General features: G+C 32.1%; 2 protein-coding genes across 2 annotated transcripts; one reads left to right on the forward strand and one right to left on the reverse strand.

The window, feature by feature from the left end:
* The first annotated feature begins 804 nt into the window (after positions 1-804).
* Positions 805-8,538, forward strand: LOC139489967 (uncharacterized protein DDB_G0272530-like). The gene is made up of 6 exons (XM_071276817.1): positions 805-841; positions 1,417-1,542; positions 3,626-3,763; positions 5,959-6,105; positions 7,093-7,215; positions 8,456-8,538. Exons 1-6 carry the CDS (start codon positions 805-807, stop codon positions 8,536-8,538), a joined length of 654 nt encoding a protein of 217 aa, XP_071132918.1.
* Positions 8,539-14,604: 6,066 nt separating this feature from the next.
* Positions 14,605-16,455, reverse strand: LOC139488355 (uncharacterized). The gene is made up of 2 exons (XM_071273889.1): positions 15,633-16,455; positions 14,605-15,117 (listed from the first exon to the last, which is right to left on the reverse strand). Exons 1-2 carry the CDS (start codon positions 16,090-16,092, stop codon positions 15,077-15,079), a joined length of 501 nt encoding a protein of 166 aa, XP_071129990.1. The 5' UTR covers positions 16,093-16,455; the 3' UTR covers positions 14,605-15,076.
* Positions 16,456-26,949: the final 10,494 nt, after the last annotated feature.

Consider the following 26,949-nt stretch of genomic DNA (forward strand, 5'->3'; position numbering starts at 1 on the left):
GATATACTCCGTGTACAGAGAAGGGTTGCACCCACAATGCTGCGACAATACTAATTTATGTGTATTGATTGTTTAGAAGTAATGTTGTTAAAGGACAGTTTTAGCATTTACTTTCTTATTTGTTAAGGTGGCTCGGGTGTCTTTCTGCATCTTGGATTTGAAAAAGCAGATAACAATTGGTCTAAATCTTTAATGAAATGTTCCAATTTCTTAGAGTAGTAAGTAAATCATGTGTAAGACTTTTAATGTTAACATAGAAAATTATGCGTTTTATCACATTACGGCTGTATTTTCTAATAAACACAATACTTTTGTTTGATTCATTTTTTTCACCTTTGCCAAAATAAGGGAAGATAACTCAAATAGTAGGGGAGATAACTCAGATAGAGTTATTTTACAGTAGAAAGTGCTGTGAATTTACCTATTTCAATATGTAGCAATAAAACAAGTCCGGTGGCCCCATTTTTTTTATTTTTCTTATATGACGGCATGTTATTAGGGCTATCTTCTCACATTTTATCTTAGAATTCTATGATGTAGTTTTCTTTTTATCACACAAAATTGGATTTTTCGTGCATAATCTATACAAAATCTGACAATTTTACACAACCTGTGGAGTGAAAAAAAGTCCGGTGACAATTTTTATTGTTTTTTTTGTAAACAGCATGATAAAACTTCATTACGACAAATTATTAAAACATTCTGTGAATTTTATTTAGACCCCCTCCCCCAGCCAAAAATTACATGTCACGATACCTGTTTTTTTTCTCACAGGAACTCTTTACTCAGTTTGTTGGCATCTGGATGGTGTTGGTTATTTATATTGCAGCAGGTGTTGAAGGTATGTTATGATAATTGATGCAACTATAGTCAGTTTACAATACATTGTTATGTTTGAAGTTTGTCTCGTGTCGGGGAATGTCATGATCTATATACAAGGTATAGACAGACCAATAGTAACAACACCATAAAATGCTACATGTGGACTGTTGCAAGGCAAAATGACTGCATTTGTTCTACATAACCTCCTTTCTAGAGGCATATTGATTATTCCGAGTTTCATCCCGTAGCAAACTTTTAAGTTTTTATAAATTTTCCCGTCCGGAATATATATATCTATTTATATCTAGCACTGTACAATATTAAACTGGTATAATTCTAAAATTTCAAAGTTGAGGAAGGTTAAGTAATAACAACAGTGTCTGCGTATTTTAACACCACTTAAAAAAATAATTTGTTCGGAGCGACAGCATTTACAGTTCCCACATGATGTCAAACTTAGTCCACACATGTGGCATTAACCACCGTGTTGATGGTTAACATGCCAATGTTGGGAATTCATATCAAAATCTTCTATTCCAAGCCATGATTTAGAATGATGTTTTAAGATAAAAGACTATGTTACATTTTTTTCAGGAGTAGCTTACGGTGGAAAGTGCTCAGTTGATGGAGATTGTGCAGAGGCAAATAATGTATGTAAAACTAATTGTACATGTAGTCCCACTTCATTTAAAACAGATGGTACCAATAAATGTGCAAAAAGTAAGATTTGTTTGTTAATTCAATTGGTTTGCTAGCTGTCTCAATGCCATGTGTCACTGGTTTAACATTTCTTTTTCATTAAAACCAAGTAATTTTCAATGTTAAAATATAACATATACTAGAATATTAAAAGGTATCTATATATAATGGAATAACACCTTGAAAAGATTATAAGGATAACGAATGTACATTTAATCCAGGTTCAATCCACAATTTTCTACATAAATAGGTGCCTGTACCAAGTCAGGTATATAACAGTTGTTATCCATTCGTTTGGGTGTTTGAAGTTTTGATTTTGCAATTGATTAGGGACTTTCCATTTTGAATTTTCTTCGGAGTTCAGTATTTTAATGTATTTACTTTTATAGATTCTTTCAAGAAGAAATTTTAATTCAAATCATACAAACCAATAATAGTGTATTGAACTGACATAGAACGTTTTAAGGGCATATGATATAGTTTTGATCCCGTATTTAGATTTTGATAAAAATTTCCATATAGGCTACTGTTACCTGATTCAATCAAATATGTAATAAAAATATAACTTCATGTGGAATGAATGAATGAATGAATGAATGAATGAATCTTTATTTCCTCCATATGTATGAAGATTTTGCATACAAAAAGAAATTAATAATTATTTACACAATAAACAAAATATCATACATTTTGAGATAAATACCCAATGAAAAAACAACAACATATTTAGATAAACACACATACACATATTCCAGTATACACAACAAAAACACAACATTTTTCAATCAAAGTCTATTCAAAATTCAAAATTAAACCTGTTTTCAAATAATACATGTCTGAATTTTTTAAACATGGGGTAAACATGTTTTGCTATGTAATACATCATTCTAGACCAATCTATAGGATCGAGATCGTATACTATATCATTCACAGCTCCTAATAGTATTTCAAGAAGGTCATCGTCGTCTAAATTGAAAATGTCCACAGATTTTTGAATGGGAAGTTCATCTACAATTTTATAAAACAAAACATTTCTCTCTGTTAATAGTACATGACACTTCATGATAAAATGTTTAACGATATCAAAAGACTGTTTGTTACATAGAGCACATGTAGCTTTCTTAATGGATGCCGATCCTAAAGCCACAAGTACTAGAAGTTCGAGTTTTGAATCGGGATATAAAACTGTCAACCGAATTTATCTATGTTCACAGAGGGAAGGATGAATTTTGGAATACCTTTTGAGTTCATTTCTATTTTCTAAATTACTTTTCCATCTGTTCTCTTCATAAATTTCAATAGACTGACGGACAATTTTCGACCACAGCTGTTTTTCTGGTATGTAATCCTCATTTACATAGGTTTCAAGGAAAGAAAATAGATCGTATTTAACAAGAGTTGTTATAAGATTATAGGTTATAGAATGTTCAGCATTTTCATCCAGAATAAATTGACTTATGCACATGTTGAACAATTTTTTATGAGTTGTGCCCGATTTACTCTTACATAATCGCCCAAAGAATAAAAGTTTTTTTTTAATTATTTGTAATTTCTGTCACATAAATGGCCTATAAATTTATGCATTTTATTTAAACAAGCAAATCATATTTATCAAATATTCATGAATGTAGAAAAAACGCCATTTTTTGCTGTACATTTATCAAATTTAAAAAATTGCACTATTTACGTTATAGTGAAAATTAGTACAAATAATCTTCATACTTAATCAAACCAAAATGTCATTTTTAAAAAGAGGGGTCCATGAACTCGTTTTTAAGTTAATTACGTTTGAATGATAAAAATCAGTCGAACAAATGCATCTTTTCCCGATATGTCACAGTTTGACGTCGTGAAAATAACATTTTACGTTAGCAACGTCATTACCTCCGCGGTAACTGTATCGTATGCTCTTTTAAAAGGATTATACTAAGAAAAAAAGAAAAACGAGTGACTAATAACGTGTTATGTCTCGTAAATACATTATTGTTGTCTTTATACTGCATTAAAAGCTGCTCGAAAGATCATTCCTTTTCCTTATCAAGTTAAATGGATATTTCAATTTTACAGTTTCTCTGAAATTCTATTAAGAATATTTTTATTTAAGAAATTGCTTTAGCTGAAACATGCACAGCTTCACCGGCTGGTCAGTGTGCAGCAACTAATGCAGAATGCCATGCCACTCATTCAAAATGTGAATGCACGTCCAGTTATTTTGCAAATAAAAACGGAGCCTGTGCATCAAGTGAGTTTTGTTGAAAAAAGTATAACAACAAAAAACATACCGAATTCTATGGAAATTTCCTTTCGGATAGATAATCATTGTTTATGTACAAACTGTAAATTTAGAAAAAATTGCGAGGTTTTTATTGATGCGAAAAATGCGACTTAGTGATTATTGCAGTGATAAGAACTTGCATTTGTAGATCTTATACCTATATCTGTTCCTGACATTGCAATAATTAATCTCGCATTTTTGTCCATTTTTCAAAAAATCCCAATATTAAATGCACGCAATAATTTCTTAATTAACAGTATCTTCAATGATACATACAAGAAGACCAATATTTTGGCCTTTGTAATTTGTCAAAAATTCCATGGCACCAACATTAAGCCCGTTTATTTATCATTTGCAATATATGAATAAGCCAGACAAAAGGTATATTTAAAATTTCCACAAACAGTTACCGGGAATAGTAATTGCGTGTTTTCTAAGTGCACGTAGGTAAAGATGTAAAATCTGTAGACACGCGTTTATCATTGACTAAAACGAGTAGACATACGACATAACCATTTTGACCGCATTCATGCAATTGTAGTAAACGCGCAAATACTGGTAAACACGAAATTTGTAGTAAACAAATGATAATGTACACATGGTGTTTTAAAACGTGTGTTTACTCAACGTTATGCTATGTCTCCCTTAACTGTACGTATCCATGAATAGACATTTACATTAAAGTTAAAATTTTCAAATTCAATTCAACAGAGAAAGAAGTTGCCTTATAATCTATAAGTTTGGGACCCTTACAGACGGAAGATTGGAAAGGTTTCAAGTCTAACTTTAATGAACTGTACATTTTGGTACTATCCGTAAATAATTGGAATATATTCGATTTTAGCTAGATAAGCACATGACTTTGTGTAATCAGTAACTTTTAAATTGAAACATCTACAAAATTATCTGCACACTGTTATAGTTTATTCAACTTGTTACTTGAAGATCACTACATGTATGTCATATTTTGTATCTTTTTATAAATTTTTACGCAAAATTAAAAATAATAAAAATAGTCCCTCCCTGTTATAAGAAATTGAGCCTGATTTGATGGACGTTTCTTGTTTGAATAACGTTTTATCAGCTTTCATCAGTTTTTGACCTTCAGGTGCAATATTTATTCTAGGCACTAGAAAAACAACTCGACAAAAGCGGGTATAACGAAAATGGATAACTTTTACATAGATATGTATGAATACAAACTCGTACATGACACGTATTGTAAAAGAGTGGCTATTAAATTGGGGGAAAACAGCGGAAAAATAAACATAATATCAGTTTGAATCAATTAACCAGTCATGACTTAATTATACAAACCTTTGATACTAATATATATGTCGGGGTTGGGTTGGTAAACATCTTGCAAGAAAATATCTTTCTGAAGTGAGATTATTCACTACTAGCAATACAAAATATCAGTTTAAGCTCCGGTAGGTGCTTTACTAAAGCCAACTAAATCTCCATATTGTGTTAAATATAAAAAAGAAGATTTGGTATGATTGCTAATGAGACAACTCTCCACAAGAGACCAAATGACAGAGAAATTAACAACTATAGGTCAACGTAGGGCCTTCAATAATGGACAAAGCTATAGTCAGCTATAAAAGGCCCCGAAATGACAATGTAAAACAATTCAAAAGTATTCATTTGAATTTGATTTCAAACAAAATGAAAACGATTTTCATCTCTAATGGAATTAATGCCATCCATAAGTACATAAAACTATGTATATATATTGACCAATGACCTACGACTTATGAATGTAAATCATACTTGACACTATTTATACATAAGATACATAGATAAATATACTCATCAAAGATACCAATTTCTATGCAAATAGTCAGACTGCTTATACGAAAATAAGAAGCTATGTATCATTGCCAATGAGACAACTTTCAAAAAGAAATAGCTCACTCTACGACCTTCAACATTGGGTTTCCATTTTCTTTTGCTATGATTTTATAATCGAATATAACTTTACTGTATATGACTGACTGATAATCGTTTCTTTAATGCGTTTATTTCTCACTGTGTATGTTCCTTTGATTTATTTTCAGAAAAAAGTTACATGTTTGAATGACTTATTGCCTTATTAGCGATTTTAGATAAAGCTTTACATGTATAGACTAATATGTTTTAATATCAATTATTTATTGCAGAGGTTGCCTTGGATGCTACTTGCTTTGCCACGGAAACTACCACAGATCAATGTAGTGTTGACGACACGGAATGTAGAAATGACGGTACAGGAAGTAAATGTCTATGTAAAACCTCCCACTATAAAGATGGAACTGGATGCGTTATCAGTAAGACTTTCGATATAAACATGTTATGAAACTTATTACTTTTGCGTGAATTTAAAATGTCAAATCAAAACTTCTCGTTTTTGTTCTACAAAGAGATGCATATTTGAACTGTAATACTGACAAAATCAAATCGAAGAACACCGACTACTTAAAAGTGCTTATTGATTTCAACTGTGACGTTGCTTGACTACTAACGTTTCTTTAAGCCAAGTTCCTGTGACTTGGCTGTTTTATAAATAAATATATATGTAAAATGTTCGAGCACGAGCGCTTTATTTGCCCGTCCCTGTTTTAAACATATAGACCATTAGAGTTCCAACACTTCCATTTCAAATTACCAAACTGGATTGTGTGCAGGATACAATAAGTATTGTCTTTACATAATTCGACATAAGTGTATTTAAAATGTGATAGCTCTCGAATTTAAAAATATACTTATATTCAAGGATTGCTTGTAAAACTACATACTAACATTTTGTAAAGATATATGTATAATGTCATGTAACTCGATACCTTATGTTGCATTGAGTGATTGCACCTAACATATATCAGTCAACTTGGGATTAAGGATACAACTGAAGCTTGAAGGTATGTTTGATTTCTTGAAATTTTACTCGATATTGATCGAAGTCCTCAAACAAAAATTATTTTTGTATCTTCTCTATTCCAAAATTTGTTTTGATCAATATTGAGTTTCATTAATATTCTTGCCTTTTTCAATTTAAGAACCAGTCATTGGTTTATTTCAATCCAACTTATTTGTGTTGGTTTGATGTGAGAATACGGAATGAATGTCACATATCTTTGAAAAATCACTGTTACTTTGTTTTATAAACAACATAAGACTGCTCGATTGACAGATATACGTACTAAATATATGCACCAATCTAGTGTCCAGGACCAGATGTTGAACCTAATGTGACTTTGTATTTGATCGCTGTCACATTAACGTATACTCTATATGTTTTTGTTCATGTTTAATTGCAGGAATTGTTCCAGGTGCCACTTGTGCTGCAAATCAATGTATAACCCATGCGTCTTGTAACACTACTTCTAAATGTCAATGTAAGGCAGGTTATACTGCAACACCAACCATCAAACCTACCATGTGTAAGTTTAAGTAAAATAGCGAAAATTGGAAATACTGGTCAATGTCGCCGTTTCATTTGTCACTTTATCTTTGTATTTCTATGATCAGTATGATAGCATTAACATCAAGATAATAAATTTTCCTCGAAGTTCAGTATCTTTTGTAATTTTACTTTTTTGAAGAGCTTTTATAATCTTTGATTCCGTTTTAGTCCAAATCTATGATGGTTTTTATTGTATTAATCTTACCAAATAGGTATACGAAAAGATATTATTTTTTTGCCAAAATGACAAGACACAGCATTACGACTACCGGTGTGGTACAACGTATAGCGTATAGGACGAGTATTTTTGATACTAACTACACTAATAAAATGGTGGCTATGTCTTAAAGTATCCTCACTGTCTTCTCGTATGACTTAAATGTTTTATAAAATTGAGAAAGGAAATGGAGAATGTGTCAAAGCGACAACAACCCGACCATAGAGCAAACAACAGCTGAAGGCCACCAATGGGTCTTCAATGTAGCGAGAAACTGCCGCACCCGGAGGCATCCTTCAGCTGGCCCTTAAAAAATATGTAAGGCTCCTGAATTGGTACAGGTGCAAAATTGCGGTGAGGTTAAACATGTTTATGAGATCGCAACCCCCTATATACCTCTAGCCAATGTAGAAAAGTAAACGCATAACAATACGCACATTAAAAAATTCAGATCAAGAGAAGTCCGAGTCCGATGTCAGAAGATGAAACAAAAGAAAATAAATAAAATGACAATAATACATAAATAACAACAGACTACTAGCAGTAAACTGAAATGTCAGCTCCAGACCTCAATTAAACTGATTGAAAGATTATGTCTTTATCATATGAATGTCAGGCACAATCCCTCCCGTTAGGGGTTTAATATCATACTATCATAAAATATATGAGAAGAACATAACCCGTGTCATTTTTTTTTAAATAAATGTGTTTATTTCCGATGCAAAGACCCTATAAGTGAATCATTATTAAAGCCAAAATATGCAATCTGTAATGACCTGACAACAGTATCGTAACTATATCCCTTCTTACTAAGTCTGTTTTATTCACACTTAGCCAGTGTATAAACATATTACAAATACAGTTTTGTTGCGCAAATTTTGTCAATGACACAAAACATTAATCTATTTCAGCATTTCCTGTATCGAAATAATATCATATGAGTTTGAAAAAACCATTGTGTAAGCTGCTTTTAATAAACCGTCTGTTTACTCTTTTTCAGGCAGTGGTGTAATGAAAGTAACAACTTTGTCGCACATGTTGGCGGTACCAATCTTTCTATCCGTGATGTTTCTTCTACGATAAATGTTTATTCTCTATAGTGTTTAGGTATTTTCATGTTGTGGTATTTTCATTTTGTTTATGATATCTATATTACACGCTTTAGTTTTTAGACAATCTGTTTGGTTCATAGAAGTATCCTATAATTTTATTTTTTAGTTGGTGTGTGTTTGGTTTTCTATTTCTTTCATTTGTCAACTTCAAAAATCCGGAGAAACCATTTTAATATACATTATTTTAACTATTTATATTATAAAATGCCAGTTCAGACAATGATATCTTTTTTAAGAGAGATTGGAATATATTTTAAACATAATTATACACAATGTATTTGTTTAAAACGATTTTAATTCATCTATTAATCCTACTGTTGAATTTATTTGTACATAAGAAATTTTGGTTTGAACAAAATTGTAAGTATATTGATAGTTTTGAAAAGTGCTAGACTATTGGAATAACTCTCGACTTTTATGTGGCAGCGAAAAGCAATTATCACTCTTCCTTCATATTGATATAAATATTTGCTTGTTTATTTTCTGGTATCAATATTTTGTTTTAGGTACAATAATTTGAAAAAAACTAACTCTTGTATGTCTGCATTCAAAGTAATAACACTGTATGCTTCTTGTAAGTAAACAAGCTATAATATGTGTTCGCTCACTTTATACTTATAGTCCTGGCAAACATAACTCTATATCTGATATTTGTCTTGTTCTCTGTTTGAAAAAATCACAGTCAATTTCTCTAGAGTTTGATAACAAGTAAAGTAGCATATGAGAGATGTAATTCATTAGAAGATTTAAACATGTTGCTATACTTCATTTTTCATGTATGTATAGGTAATGTACGTGTGTTAATGAAAGTTGTAATTGCAACGCAACTTGATGTACATACGTTTACGTTATATTAAAATAAAAATAAAACATTTATTTTAACTTTGTTGTGCATTTATGAAATGTAATATATACTAAATAGTGGAAGATTTTGTGTTAGTAAGTAACGTACTACAGATGTTAAGAATCAAAAAGGGAAGTATATTCTCACCAAAATTAATTAGAATTCCATGATTGAAAGATAAGGGACTGTTCAATATTTATCAGATGGATGGGCCGGTGCAAAATGGGGCGGGGCACGCACTTTTTTTGTGGAAATATTTGGATGGACAAGAACTTTTTTTTAAATATTTAGTGGATTGGCCAGAACATTTTTATAGGAAAATGTTTTATCCATTTTATCGGTGTGTAAGAAATTTCTTTTGCGGGCACTCAAAAACTGGTAGCTTGGTTCATTTCTGTCAACTTTAAGGATTTAATTAAGGATTAAAAAAGCTAAAATTTTCTGTTCGGACTATCTTATAAATTATTTTGACCTTATTGAATACCAAGTTGTTTAATAGTTTGGTGTATTGTTGTTAAATTTATGGATTTAATTAATAGATAAGAAAAAAAGCTCAATTTTTTAGTTAGGGATGAATTCAGATAGTCAACTTTAATTTTTTTTGGAAATTTTTCAAATCAACTTGGATTTTCAAAAACCTATACAGCTTATTCATTAATATATTGATCTTATAGGAAACCAGGTTGTTTGGTTGTTAGGTGTATTGCTGTTAAATTTATGGATTTTATTAATAGGTAAGAAAAAAAGCTCAAATTTTCATTTTAGGCTAAATTCAGATAGTCAACTTTAATTTTTTTTATAACTTTTTCAAATCAACTTGGATTTCATAAAACTCAAGAGCTATCTCAATTATATATTGATCTTACAGAAAGCCAGTTTGTTTGGTACTTTGGTGTATTGCTGTCATTTTTATGGATTTTATAAATAGGTAAAAAAAATCTAGAATTTTAAGTTTAGGCTGAACCTAGATAGTCATCTTTAATGTTTTTTATAACTTTTTTAAATCAACCTGGATTTTCATAAAACTATACAGCCTTTTCATTTATATATGTATATTGAACTTACAGAATGCCACCTTGATTGGTAGTTTGGTGTATGTCTGTCATTCTTACGGATTTAATAACAAGGTTTAAGAAAAAGCTCAAATTTTCAGTTTATGCTAAATCCAGATAGTCATCTTTAATTTTTTTTATAACTTTTTCAAATCAACATGGATTTCCATAAAACTTTACAGCTATTTCATTTATATATTGATCTAAAAGAATGCCAAGTTGTTTGGTAGTTTGGTGTGCTGCTGTCATTCTTATGGATTTAATAAAAAGGTTTAAGAAAAAGCTAAATTTTCTGTTTTAGGTTATTTCAAGATAGTCATCTTTAAATTTGTTCATAACTTTTTCACATCAACTTGCATTTTCATAAAACTCTACTGCTAAATCATTTTTATATTGATCTTACTGAATGCCAGGCTATTTAGTACTTTGTTTTTTTGCTGTCATTTTTATGGATTTAGTAAATAGCTTAAAAAAAGCTGCAATTTTTATTTTAAGTTTGGACCAAATTTGGATGGTGAATGGTCACCTTTAAATTTTTTTTTAACTTTTTCAAATCAACTTAGATTTTCATATAACTGTACAGCTTTCTCATTTATATATCAATCTTACAGAATGCTAGGTTTTTTGATAGTTTGGTGTTTAGTTGTCAAATTAAGGGAATTAATTAATAGGCGAAAAAGGCTGCATCAAATTCAAAAACATGCCTGCCTATATTTGCTTAAAAGGACCATAATTTCTTTTTCCAAAAGTAGAACAAATAACGGAATATTCATATTTGAACTAAATGTATACATATATATGGAATTAACTTGCACATTTTAAATTTTGTATTAACACCAAAGTTTATTCTTTGATTTCAAGACATAAAATTTTAAAAACTTTAAAATAGAAAAAGAACCTAAATCATTTTTGATTGTCTTATAGTTTAAGAGGGGCAAGGACTTTTTTATAGATTTTTTTAGATGGGCAAGGACTTTTTTTCAGAATTTAAAAGGATGGGCGTTAGCTTTTTTAATGAAACAATATTAAGAATGCACCGGCCCATCCATCTGGTAAATATTGAACGGTCCCTAAAGATGAAAAACAACAGCAGTAAAAAGACACTAGACAAAAACTTGATGAAATCAACAAAAAGAAGGAGAATAATCATTTGCATTTCATTAGTGTTACTCCAGACCAAAGCCAATACATTTTCTGCTCAATATAATGACACATAATAAAAGAGAGTCCAAAAAAACGAAAGGAACATTCAAATTCATAAGTTAAAAACAAACTGAAAAATCCATGAATAACAAAATAAAGTATCATCAGATAAACAAAATAGTACAAAACAAAATATAGAAAAGACCGAGCCAAAGAAATCCCGACAAAAATGTGTGGCGATCTCATGTGCTTCGAAAGGGTAAGCAGATCCTAATCAAATTTGGTATCCGTTGTGTTGCTCATTTTAGTACGAACCCGATAAGAAGTCTTCTTCGGTAGGTCATATTCGTGGAAAGGGGGACGGAATTAAGTAACGCTATTTGGACCATTTTCGATATTAAAGTTATCAAAGGTACCAGGCGTACAATTTAAAACGTCAGACGCGCGTTTCGTCTTAATCAGACTCATCAGTGACGCTCAGATTAAAAAAGTGAGAAAGCCCAACAAGTATAAAGTTGAAAAGCATTGAGGACCCCAAAATTCCAAAAAGTTATGCCAAATACGGCTTAAGTAATCTATGCCTATGATAAGAAAATCCTTAGTTTTTCGAACGGTCAACTAACTCGTGAATGTGTCCTAAAATTTTACGAAGGAATTATTTCGAATTCACCAGTTGTGTCTTTTGGTTTAATAGATTCCTTGTGAGCAGCAACCCTCTATCAAGGAAATCATAATAGGAAAAGTATGAAAAACGATACCAAACTCAGAGGAAAATTCAAAACGGAAAGTCCATAATCAAACAAATGGATAACAACTGCTATATTCATGACTTGGTACGGGCATTTTCTCGGATAGAAAGCGATGGATTAAACATGGTGTTATAGCTAGCTTAACCTCGCACTTGTATGAATGTCCCATTAAATTCAATGATATTGACAACAATTTGTGAACAAATCAATACATAATAGGTGAAAATGTAAAACAAATAGGGAAACAGCAGACAATAATTTGTTATAATCTTAATCACTATAAAAACAAACAAAGTAAAACAAAGTTAAACAAAGTAAAACAAAAAGGTGTATAGACAAGGCTTATTAACCAAACTGTAAGAAAAGAATACAAAGAACACTGCACAATAAAAAATGCCGGGGTGTAGAAGTAACAAACCACGTCAAACGAATAATACCTAATATAGACTAAGCATAAAAAGAATTAATATACAAAGACAAATAAAAGAAACATATAATTTATAACACGTTATGAAGATGGACAACAACGCCAGTTCCTATAATCTATACTTCAAGACCGTCGTGTATTATTTATCAAGTTGATACGGAATATTGATTAAAAAAGTCTTGATATCTTCCGCTGAACTTTTCATTAGACAATGGACCAAACGTTATTTGACAGATCCCTGGAGCAGCATGTTTTACTCTTTTGTTGAATATTAACAATCAATGACGTTTTGTATCTCAAAGTAATCAATTTATAGAATATGCTACCATGTGTATGTTGAAATTCATTGTTATTATTTCTTTTAGACGACCTTTTAAAATTTCACATGGGGAATGATGGTATAGGGGTATCTTCATTAAAACATTTACGTCATTATGGACCACCCATTTGGGGGATGGATCAAACTATGGAACAAAATGGAGTTAACAAAAAAAATAATAAAATAAATGCTGAATGTACTTTTTTTTTACTTCAGAGTTAAACGGTAATGGGGGTCAGTAAAGGAATCAAGTTCGAAACTACAGTGTTTGTACAGCCTCGGTCACACCTTAACGGATAGCTCGAACGGACGCCTAACGGATAACTTTTTTTCAATCCGTTTATGTCCGTTAGACGTCCGTTCTTATCCGTTAGACGTCCGTCCATATCCGTTGCATGTCCGTTAAGCGTACGTTTTATCCGTCGGCGTCCGTTCTGTCCGGTGAAAAATTTTGAGCATGTTCAAAACTTTGAACGGACGTCCAACGGATAAAATGTCCGTTGAACGTCCGTTAGGCGTCCGTTTTGTACGATAATCGTCCGTTTCGTTTCCGTTTTGTACGGTACTCGTCCGTTTCGTTTCCGTTTTGTATCCGTTACGTGTCCGTTATACATCCGTTGGAGGTCTGGAAGATAAATTTACCAACGGACTTCTACCGGACGTTTAACGGATAAAACGGATGTTGAACGGATGAGAAACGGACTTTTACCGGACGTATAACGAATAAAACGGATGATGAACGGATCTGAAACGGATAAATGCAAATTGAAAGTTTCGCGTCAGAAATGCCAATTATTGGTATGTCAGATTTCTGAAGGTTCATGAATTCTTATTATTCATAATCGATCTTAGAGTATAGGCACGTCTTCACAATAAAGCGGGTCTTATTCAGGCCAGACACTAACCTTTGGCGGAATTTTGAAGAATAAACCAAAACCAGTTACACAGAAACATTTTGAATATATATGCGATTTACATGTATCATTATTGTCGCCTTTGATTTTTCCGTATATCTTGTTCATCCGTTTTATCCGGTACGCCTCCGTTAGGTGTCCGTTTTATGCGGTACTCGTCCGTTTGATGTACGTTCGACATCCGTTCTGTCCGGTACATGTCCGTTTCTCGTACGTTGCATATCCGGCGTGTGTCCGTTATGCATCCGTTACACGTCCGTTTTATTCGGTAAGTACATCAACGGACTCCCAACGGATAACAATTTTGTCAACGGACAACTTTTATTTTCATCCGTTAGTCGTCCGTTTGTGCTATAGTATTAATAAATGGGTAATTTTATAATGGACTGGTTATATATCCAAGGTCTGTAATAACGGCCCAAGGATTGCTGTAATGGCCCGAGGCAACGCCGAGGGCCATTACAGTAATCCGCGGGCCGTTATTACGGACCGAGGATATATAACCAGTCCATTATTAAATTACCCATTTCTTAATACTTTTATTAACCAGTTCTGAGGCAATAAAAATGGAATTGTATATTTTCTTAATTATTTAATGATAACAAAATTTTTCAACAAGGACAACAAATACAGATTGAATTAGGAACTTGTCTGATAATTATTAAGACTCTTGAGAGCTGGAAAAGTCATCCCGTTTCCTCTTCCCAGAAAATATGTTTAGATTTATGACTCCACCATTAATAACAGCGCCAGTTAGAATACTGAATGGATTACTGCAGTCTTTTCTATTGGCAATCATGTTACTTTTACTATTGTTAACAATGCTAGAAGCCTGAGATGGTTTTTCAAACATAGATAGCTCTGAATCATTTTCCTTGTCATAATGAATATCAAGAGTTTTTTCTTGAGAGGAAACAATGTGAATATCATATTCAGGACAGTCACTGGTATCCTTATCTGAATTCTCAGGTGCCGTTTCATTCTGATTGCTGGAACATGGAGGAATGACAACATTTGATATGATATTTGATGCCTGGTCTTGTTGTTTCATAGACGGAAAATTATAGTGGTTCATACTCCTGTCCCTCTTTGTTCCTTACACCTTTAAATAGAAACATAAAAAAAGTGAACATTAACCCCATTCAGCCTGTATCCTCACTCTGTATGTACAAAATTTACATGAAATACAAAAAATATACATGTATCATACAAAAATCAATTGATATCAACAAGAAAACACAGATGTCTCACACGGTAAATTGTGCTATGAAATTGTTAACTTGTATTGAATTTTCATTTTAATTTTCTTATTTTGAATGAGTGTACAAAATTCAATGAAGATCTGACTAGCTGTTTGCAAGGATTCAGCCTACATACAAGCGTAACTTCAGCTGAAATTCAAAAGTTAGTATAGGACGGACAGACTGATATTACAAAATATAAACAAGATGTCCTGAATGATATTGGACAGACTAAAAAATTCAGTATACATGTTCCTATCCGTAAGCCGTCACGAAGCTGGCTAAAGCATGTACAAATCTATTTTATCAAAAATCATTACCATAATAACATATTTTTAGGAGTCTTTAAGTTGAAGTAAAAAACTTTTAAACTAACCTAAGTAAAACCGGGCTAAAATAGCATCTAGTTCCTTAAACGGAATCATCTGCAGCTCTCTAAACTCTCCTACTTGCTGTGCCCAGGTGTAGAAAGTTTTAACATCTGATCTTGTTTTGTAGTCCGTGTTTTTATTTACATTTTTCCTGAGAAATTCGTCTGTGTCCTCATTGGAAACTGATCTAAATCTACTGCTTCCTGTGTCACGCTGCTCGTGTGTTTCCGTCGGATCACCTTCGTCATTGTTGTTGTTGTCATTGTTCAAGCGGTTTACTTCGATTTCATGTAGCTCGACATTGTCATGGGATTGTTCCCCTTGCAGGACGGAGGTAAGAGCGTCGAACGTCTCCTTCTCTGCAAGCATTTCGTACCTCATTATGTCATGAGACAAAACATCAAGCATGTCTTCGCCATTCTTGGCGTATCTGTCCGATATTTTTGCAGGAACAAGGCCTGCCATACTGTACTGTCGTCTGCGTCTATAGAGTTCCGGTTCTAAATATAGCACGCAAAATGTTGCTAAAAGAAGTTACGCAGTCCTGGACTTGTAGGTAATTCCACAGAAAAGTTGCACAGATCTTTTCAAAACATAAAATTGAAATCGAAGCGGACACTGATGTCAGCCATTTTTTTTTGGTTTTTCAACATTATTGCACGTGCTCATAAAGGACTGGCAACAAATCAATAATGGACCGGATATGAGTCATAATGGACCGGGTAAAAGTCATAATGGACCGGGGTGACTATTTTGGGTAAAATAATGTATTGACACCTATTATAATGATAGGACAGTTAAGCTTATAATTATACTAACTGGTTAATAAACATAAGTACCGTACATACAAAAGTTAACAGTAGATAGAAATAACAGAACAAAGATGAGATGGATATCAGTAATTATACAATGTTATGCATGGCTTCAAACATCACCCGTTGTTCTATAAACCTATAGTTAAACCTTTGTGAAGAAAAAGACTAGACTTGGTTTTATACAAAGAAGATTTGAAGATTAAACCTGTGGAAATGATGTAAATAAAGCTCGTGCTAACAATGAACAATACCCCTTGTTGGATCTTGAAATCTATATCTCATTTATAATTTCATTAATATAAATCATTGTTTTCACATCTTATACGTTAATGTATCTCACAATCTGTCTTGTATGGCTTTATTCTATACTAAGCATACACATACATACAAGTTAACCAAGCCTCTAATCAAATTTATTCGGAAGGAATGTAGTTAAAATACTATGTTCAAAGTATTACACATTGTATTCTTAAAAGAAACATTGATACACCCATAGGGTCTTCGCTTCGAAAAAAACCCACATTTGTTCTAAAACCAGTGGTTTGCATGATAATTTTTTTCTTCTTCTTGAATAATTTGTCTATGTTTTGTTTATTTCTGTGGTAAAATTTTGAAGAAGAAAACTGAATTGAAATAAAAAAAAAGTCAGAAACAAGTATACAATTTGAAAGAAAAAAAGGATTATTAATAAACATTGGTTTGCTCTGCATATCAAGGCGTTTATATGGTACTTGAATCAAAAAAGAGGGACGAAAGATACCAAAGGGACAGTCAAACTCATAAATCTAACTAAACTGACAACGCCATGTCTAAAAATGAAAAAGACAAACAGACAAACAATAGTACACATGACACATAGAAACATAGAAAACTAAAGAATAAACAAAATGAACCCCACCAAAAACTAGGGGTGATCTCAGGTGCCCCGGAAGGGTAAGCAGATCCTGCTCCACATGTGGCACCCATCGTGTTGCTTATGTGATAAAAAAATCCGGTAATAGTCTAATTCGGTAGGTCACATTCATGAAAGGGAAGGGGATTGTATTTACGACGTAAGGAACATATGTGATATTTATTGTGAAACGGTTAATCCATAACGGGCAACCAACTCATGATGGCGTTCGTAAAATTTCATACGAAGGGATGATTTAAACTTCACCATTTGGAACTCTTGGTTTAATAGCTTCCTTGTGAGCAGCAACCATTTATCAAGAAGATCATGATAGGAAATGCCAGCACGGGAATATCGTATCAATTGGGAAATATATATCCCGTATGCAGGTGCTGCTGGAATGTTGCTACTTAGAAACGGAAAGTTCACAGTTGGAAAGCTGAAATCATGTCTTTTGTTGTAAAGTTTTGTTTTCAACCGACCCTCATTTTCAATTTCTAGATGTAAGTCAAGATATGAGGCCGACTTAACTGTATCTGCAGTATCCTTTATCTCTAGTTCGATGGGATAGATGCGTTCCACATAGTCATAAAATTTTGAATTATGTGAAAGAACATCATCTATATAGCGGAAAGTAGAGTTAAAGGATATTGCTAACTTCTTATCTTTCGCAGATGATAAAGTAAAAAAACCAACAGATTTATAGGTTTCAATGTTTCAATAACCAATTTAAAAGAACAAAATTCCCATGTTTTTGAGTGATTGTCTTCAGCATGATCAGTTTAAACACAGAAGGTATCAGCTATTCCATTACCTCCCAAACTGCTTTTTTTTAGTACTGTAGATATTATTTAACTTTTGTTTGAGTGTCTGTAGTGATAGACCTTTTTTCAAGCATCGACTTGAATCAATATGATATTTGATACAAAGCAATATCTTATTTTGTACAATACTGTTTTTTAATATAAAAAATACCATATACTAAAGCCTTATAATTATAGTGTTATGCGAGCGGTAAATGAAATCCATGTATTAAAATTTTCGAACAAACTTTGTACTTCTTCACATTCCCAAAATTTGTGTCAAATGGTTTCTGGTTACTATTATATATAACAAAAAGTACAAAGAGGGCTTTGTACAATGTTGATTAATGTAGCCTTATTTTTAACATCCTAAATAGAATGTCTGTTTATTTTGTTCACAATTGGTTGTCAATATAATGAAATTTGGTGCGAGTGAAATGCTAGTGAGAGTTTTAGATAGCTATAAAACCAGGTGTTATCCACCATTTTATAAATAAGAAAATGTCTATACCAAGCCAGGAATATGACAGTTGATATCCATTCGCTTGATGAAAAGGTTTGATTTTGCAATTTGTTTAGGGTTTTTCTATTTTGAATTTTCCTCAGAATCCCATTTTTTGGTGATCTAATTTTTCATATCGTAGTTCTAGAAAACGCTTACCTTAAATACATTGACAAAAGTCGTGCAATAGTGTACACTGACGAACTATCAGTTTGTCATAATCAAACACAAGGAATAATTTGTTTTTTATAAATGTTTGAAACAAACAAAATATTGGTTATCATTTCAATGTTCACAGAAAAAAATTGTATCTACATGTTCATTGAAAATCCCTTTGACACGAACGAAAAAGTGATAACAAAGACTCGCAACATGCTTATAATAGACTACATTGAAACTAAAGATTATGTAGGAAAACACTAGCTCTATATGTAGGAGTGAAAATGTTTTGCATTGGAACATGTCGATTTTAATGACAATTAATTCTTTCCATTTTTAATACGCGATGTCAGTATAACACAGTGGAATTACAACCGTATTCAAAAGCAATAAATCGACCACCTCAGTAATGACTAATGAATATGCTTTACTTCGTTGCTTTACATTCCAGCTAGCCACACTCATTTGTTGACCATATTCAAAAAGTTTAATTTCATACATTGTATTATGACCATATTGCATCCTAGAGTAATAAATCCCGTTTAAGTAATTGATTCGATGCTATCACTTAGGTTACTGAGAGTGATATGCGGAGTGTATTCGAAATATTAAGAGGTTTTGACACGGCGGACCCCCAGGTATGAAATAGATTCTGATTTATGATTTTAAGAAACTTGCTGAAAATGACAGCATTTCATTAACTAGTACAACATGAAAGGATTTTGACTTACATAGTTTATGTCGATGTCATTATTATAGTGTAACTTAATCACCTGCACTTTATTTATCCAAGTTCGTCTGGCGTATATATATAATTTAGTCCTGGTATCTATGGTGAGTTTGTATATAAAAGCCGTTTAGTTTCCGACTTTAATGATCTCCAGGTAAAAACCACTTCGTAAGAAAAACAAAATTTGCCTCGTTATTTCCTTAAAGCACGATATTTAAACTTTTTACATTTGTCAATACATATATATATATTTTGCAATTAATATATCACTTCAAATATGTTAACCTATTACTCAAAAATGAATCATTTGCAATGTCATTGTGGCCGTATTCGGTCATTCAACATTGTTTTTGCTTTTTGCTATTTGTATAAGCTGAAAACTCGAAAACACGAATAAATGTCAGTAACCACGGACCACCTTCTGCAAATCTAAATTCAAATATACAACTTGAAAGGTATCTGTTGAGCATTTACGTACATTCTTGTGGAAGCATTTTCCATAGCTATGATTTTGCTAAATGTTTCATGGTGAAAGGTGTCATTTGAAAATATGTTTATTGTCAAAACTTATAATAGATAAATGGTTATTAACTTATACGTCGTAGGGCGGAAATGTGTTCTGTGGTTACCATCCTTTGATTATGATCGAGACCAAATATGTTAACCTATTACTCAAAAATGAATCATTTGCAATGTCATTGTGGCCGTATTCGGTCATTCAACATTGTTTTTGCTTTTTGCTATTTGTATAAGCTGAAAACTCGAAAACACGAATAAATGTCAGTAACCACGGACCACCTTCTGCAAATCTAAATTCAAATATACAACTTGAAAGGTATCTGTTGAGCATTTACGTACATTCTTGTGGAAGCATTTTCCATAGCTATGATTTTGCTAAATGTTTCATGGTGAAAGGTGTCATTTGAAAATATGTTTATTGTCAAAACTTATAATAGATAAATGGTTATTAACTTATACGTCGTAGGGCGGAAATGTGTTCTGTGGTTACCATCCTTTGATTATGATCGAGACCAATGTGCTGGAAGGTTAATAACACGAGCAAACAAATTCAGATAAATACAACATGAAAAAACTGTTTAAGCTAAACATGTGTTAGGAATGGCGTAGTGTTGGAATTAACACTACTGCATAATTTCGCAATGCAAAATATATCACAACGCATCATTGCGAAATTGTCCATACAGAAAATCCGTGTACAAGGCAGATATTATCTTCGAGTACTAGTTACAAGCAGCAGAGACGATCAACTAGATATTACTTAAGGTAGTGCAGGGGTATACCACCATCTTAAATTGTACAATCACAGTAAATAATCTGTCTAGTTCTTTGCCCAAATCTGTAAATTTGGAGATGCAATTTATTGGTTAAATGTACACTGTTTATTTAATTTATATTAAGAAAACTTGATAATTTATTGCGTTGTCAAATTTGTTTTTAACAAATACCAAATATTTGTGCTTAAAGAACCTACTTTTCAAATAAGACATTCAAGGGGAGATAAACTCTTTTAGTACAAAATTTATACTGGACATACAGGGAATGTAGCAAGAAAACAAGTTCGGTGACACCATTTTTTTATTTTTTATTTTCTTGAAAAATATACAATGAAACCTATCTTCTCCTATTATTTGTTTCAAAATTTACCTTAACCACTGACTTCAAAGCGCCCAACATAAACATGTGTTCAAAATAATCTCAAATCTTTAAAAAAATAAAGATTTGCCAAGACTAGATAAAATGTAATATTATGTGAATTCAAAGTGAATATCCTCTTTGTTAATTTGTGAACGCTTAACCATCAAGATATTGACCAAAAAGTACAAGAAGCAACTTTTTGGAAGGCAAGTATCATCTTTCGTAATCTGACAAATGTAACGCAATAAAGTAAGATGAACTGGCAGTTTTACCTTATGACAGATTTAGACATTTCTACCACATACATACGATTCTTGAGGGCTTTGATATTTTGAATCATGAAAGTTTGAGTTCGAAGAGTACGAAATATGACAATACATTTCAGATAAGGGCACATTTTAAATATCAAAAGACTAATATTGTTTACAGTCATATCTTAAGTTGAACCGCGATGAACCGCTTAGACTATCAATCTGAATCCTTCAAATGATTTGAGAGGAAGATAATTTCAAGGCTTGAATTGATAAAACTTAAATACACAATAGATCATAATAAATATCCATACAAAGAAAGCTTATGTTACCGATAACCTTTTTGTTAATATCCAAAATGCTATGGTTTAAAAAGTTTTTCTAATGTGCTATATTAAGTTGCATTTATAGCATATTAATGATCCTTTAATTCATTCTTCTGTGATATGAAGGGTTTGAAATTTAATAAAGCCTTAAGATATTATAGATAAAAGACATTCAGTGTATACATTTGAAATCCCAGTATTTATTTTGTGTCAAATATATCAAAATAAGAGAATACAACGGCACTGGACGTATTGATTACTGTCACAACACGATCAACTTTGGTACGGGAACTATTCAACATTTCTTGTTATGTTTTGTACGGATTCAGTATTTAAAAATATTTTAAACATTTTTCCGACGAAAAACAAATATAGACAAAATGTATGCATTTACATCATTATTATTCAATGTAGACCAGTTATCATATTTACGAGGTTTATCTTTTAGGTTTAAAGGCCATTTCCGGTACATGTCATCAAAAGTAAACAATCAAATGCTTATCCTAAATGTTACCTTTTTAAATAAAGACTTTATTTTTCTGCAAATTCTGTTTTTACATTTTCAATTTGAAAAATGTAATAGTCAACCTCCATCGAAACTCATTTTTGTTTAATGAGGCATTTCTCAAAAGTTTAGAAATGAAGGAATCGATATTTTGACCATGTACACACATGCAAGTAGTTATAAGTGTGTGGGAGGGTTGTTTGAAATGCATATACTAGTATGAATGTGTACTGGGAACCGCGATAATACTCTGAACCAAAGAGATAACGTTGAAGTGCTATGGTCTTCATAAACTATAATAGGCATAAAAAGAAACGTTGCTTGTCTGTTAGATCATCTATATATCTTAAAACCAAAACATTATAACATTAAGCTTATAGAAAAGTTTGATTGCATCATTTCAAAGAGAGCAATAACAAGTTTTCTCTTTTGGAAACACTATTGCTCATTTTCGGACAATTTTAGCAGTACGTGTACATGTCAAAACCGTGTATGACCATCTCTGGATACCTACGTTGCAGTGAATCAATTAGACGTCGAGTGAAGTCTTAAGAATTGTTATGCTATGCCTTGAAAAACGATATTATAAGCTGGGCGAGTGTTTCCGGACTATTTTGGTTATTTCTGTTACGTCGTCCAAGTACACAACGAGGTTCGATTGGCGATAAATCTGGAGACATTGCTGGCCTAGGCAACACACATATGTGATTTTTCTCAAAAATGATCATTGAAAAGTGTACTACCTGTAGACAACGGGTCTTGTCCTGCTGAAACACGTGGACGAAAAGATACCTTCGAAGAAACGGGAGAACGACTGGAGCCCGAATTTCGTACCTGTACCTGGTAGCATTTATGTTACCATTGATAATTTTGAGATCAGTGCATTCCTGGTAAAATACTTCGCCCTGTATCATTGTTCCGCCATCACCAAACCGATCTCTTTCCTGTACCCACGCATAAAAAAAAACCGATTCAATGGTAGACCCTGACTCTCCGTTGCTTAACATGCTAAATTTCAAGTTGAATTTCGATTCATCGCCAACCTAGCTGTTTCCAGGTAAGCCTATTCAATCGAATCCGAGTCAATTGAATTCGTGTCATCCTGTGACGCTGTGTAAGTTATCGTCCTTCCAACGGACGACGAGCTCTACGACCAACTTGACGCAATCGGTAACGATATTCTGATGTTTTCTCTTCCGTTGGTTTGTCGTGCTGTTTTGTTTGTGAAGCACCTACAAATCGTTCCCGAAGATAAATAATTCGGCTGTGCATGTCCTGACGTAACGTCATGTCATGTGACCTGCCACTTCTAGTTTTGCCAGTATCTCTTAAACAAGTCTTTAGCCGTGCAATAGTCATTCTAGAGACATTAAATTATTTTCAACCTGACTTGACTTACATCTTATTTTTCAAATTTTGAATGCGACCCTTTGTTAACAATAGTGTTCGACACAATTAAGGACCAAAAGAACAACTCGATTCCATCTCTATACAGGTAAACTTTTGGAAAAATGTGTATTTGTTTGATATCAGAAAATGACCATTTCTTTTTAAATGAGTAAATTTGATAGATAAATCATTCATGTCACTAGTTTTAATCTTGAAAATATTTGAAATTAATACATGTATTTTTCTTATTATTAAAAACTAAAGTAACGTTGTTTTATTTGCATAGTATATATATTAAGAATGCTTTAAAGTAGAAGCAGAAGTCAATTCGTTTATTAGAAACACTTTTTTTCTGATTTTAAGTTCATAAATGTTTAATACTTCGAGAAACGGGGAGGATAAGGGTAGATGGCAAATATAAAACTTAAGCTGATATGTGTCTAAATCTACAACTTATTCTTTTTTACGTATGATATAGCGTGACATTTTTTAAAAACATACCGGTCATTAGGCAGAATTACTGTATAAAATAATTACGGTAAGCGAGGAGCTCATGAAAGGAGCAAAATAAATATAGAAAGTTTGCAAACACACTTTTATACAGTATTACTTCCAAATGGTTACGTTTTCAGAAGCAAATTCCAACATTTAGATATTTTGCAGATGAAATAAACAGGATTTGTACAGATATTAACAGTAGCTTTATATGCTCTTATATTCATTTGAAGATTTCCTTTTTCATTTATTATGTTCTGCAGGGTCTGCTTAGAAAACCGTTTTTTTGCATTTTATACCGTTTGCATCTACCTTCTTAAAAAAATCTTTCCTTTTAGATTATAAAAGAAATGGACGCATGTTTGTCTTGACTTATTACTTTGTTGTAGTATCCATTGCTGAGAGATTGTTGTTCTTTGATATTCTGTCTTTTTTTGAGAATTTCTAAACAAACACAAAATGGTATGTATGTAGAATGAATACTTGTCAACCATTAATTGAGATATAGCTGAGACTTTTTACTACCTAATAAGATGAACAATATGACGAGGCCACAATTATCTCATCCCTATCTCATTTTTAATTATGAATGTAAACAAGATGAAGATATAGGCGGTTAAAGACTCCGAATTTCGCAGTCTCGTAGTTTTGATAGTGTTTTAATTTATTCTGACTATTGCTATGTTATATCATTTTTTATATATATATCTGAAGATATTCCAAGATTTGAAATAACAGAACGTTTCATTTAAGTCCATGGTCATAGATGAGTTAGGGACGCAAGACGATAGGTCAACGTTTTCACAGTATGTTTATATGCTTGTCATTTCCTTATCGGGTTTAATTCGTTTATATGAATATCATAAGATGTAGACCAATAAAAAAGCAATACAGCTTGTATGTATAACATAGACAAATATATTCAAATTACAAATAATTATCAGACGCGATACTGACTACAGTATTGATAAGATATAGCAATTAATGGGGTGTTCAAATACAAAGAATCAATCAAAGAGCTACCACACATTTGTTTTAGTAATAGTTTCTATGATTAGTTTATTTAAAGCCAAGTTTTCAAGTAAAGACATGAGAAACGGCAAAAACTCGCGAGGTTCCTGACTGAGAACAGGCACCTTGTGTGTAATTTAGTGTATATTGTTTTTCATACTGTTGCGATAATACAAATTCAGAATTAAACAAACGATATAATAAAGACCAACATATTACATATATTACATGAAAGTCATTTCCTAAAACCTTTTAAAATATCATTCCGACATGTTAAACAAATATTGTTTGTTTTTGTGTAATTTATTAATCAAAGTTAATTTGGGCGACTGTTTTAGTTCTTTATGCTTTCGCGTTTCTGAATAAACGTTGGTTGTTTTTAAACTCTTCATACTGCGATGTAGTAAATTATTTGTATCAAATTTAATGAACAATTTTGCTAAATTCCTTTGAATATTAATGATAAACCAATCCGTTATATTTAACTTGCAGTTTATACTTTATAATGCAAAGTGTCTTCTATTCTGCAATTTAAAAGACATACTTTTAAGGGTCTCAATATAATATTTCATGTTAAAGGTTTCTTTGCTGATCTCCGAGGGGTAAGCGGATCTAGCCGCAAATGATGCACCCGTCGTCTTGCTCATCTTAGTACAAACACGGTAATAATTCTAACTCGGTAGTTCACATTTGTGAAAATGAAACGGGATTGTCGCTCCGACATTCGGCACATATCCGCTATCAACTGTGAAACGGATATTAAATAACGGTCAATCAACTCGTAATTGCGTCAGTTAAGGGATGGGATGATTTGAAACTTTGAACTCTTGGTTTAATAGGTTCCTTGTGAGCAAAAACCCTCTTACCAAAAAATCATGTCTGGCAATACAATCCCTTGAATATCGTATAAAGAGGCACAACTGAGATATATACTCCATATTCATGCGACCAAGTTCACAAGTATTTATAAGAATAATGAACATTGTATTTCAGGTAAAAAAACCCCATCAAACCATTAAACGAATATCACAAAATCGATGACACAAATAGACCTATAATGAAAAAAAAAAAAAAATCCAATACACGGTGAACACATTTTAATCATGACATTTATTTGCAATTACTTTTGTCGTATATCGTTTTAGTTATGATAATGCGTAAAATATCAAACGATTGTATAATACATGTAGCTAATAAATTACACAGTTACCATAGGAATTTACAACATTCCGAAAACTATATGTTTTGCAACTATTTTAATCGATAACCAATGCATCTAACCTTTTTGAAACTTTAACCAATGTACATCACCTAGAGATGTGATAATTTTATCAATGAGGATTCGAAATAAGATTAAAAGTTGTTTAATCAATTGATAAGTTAACACAACAAGTCGCACATGAAAACGTTAAACAACCTACACACAAATTATAGTTTGCAACATTTATTGAACATTAAAAACTAAGTACCTCTAGTTTAAAATAAAACACTTGTTCCTTGTATGTGCAGACTGTCCTGTTGGTTAGTCCATCCCTACTAGAAGGATACTAGACATGTTTTCAATAGGAGTCATTTTAAAATATGCTAATATTCCCCAAATATTTGCGATTTAACGTTCAAAAATATGCAATCATCAATAATAACATCATATCTTTCTATCGATCAAATATCTATCATATGCCTTATTATGCTCCCACCAACAATCAATAATTGAATCATCAATTTCATGAATTAATCAAACAGTTTGTTTACCAATCAACTAGTTTATAAAATAATCACCCAATTTAA

The sequence above is a fragment of the Mytilus edulis genome, chromosome 9 (assembly GCF_963676685.1).
Source record: "Mytilus edulis chromosome 9, xbMytEdul2.2, whole genome shotgun sequence".
NCBI lineage: Eukaryota > Metazoa > Mollusca > Bivalvia > Mytilida > Mytilidae > Mytilus > Mytilus edulis.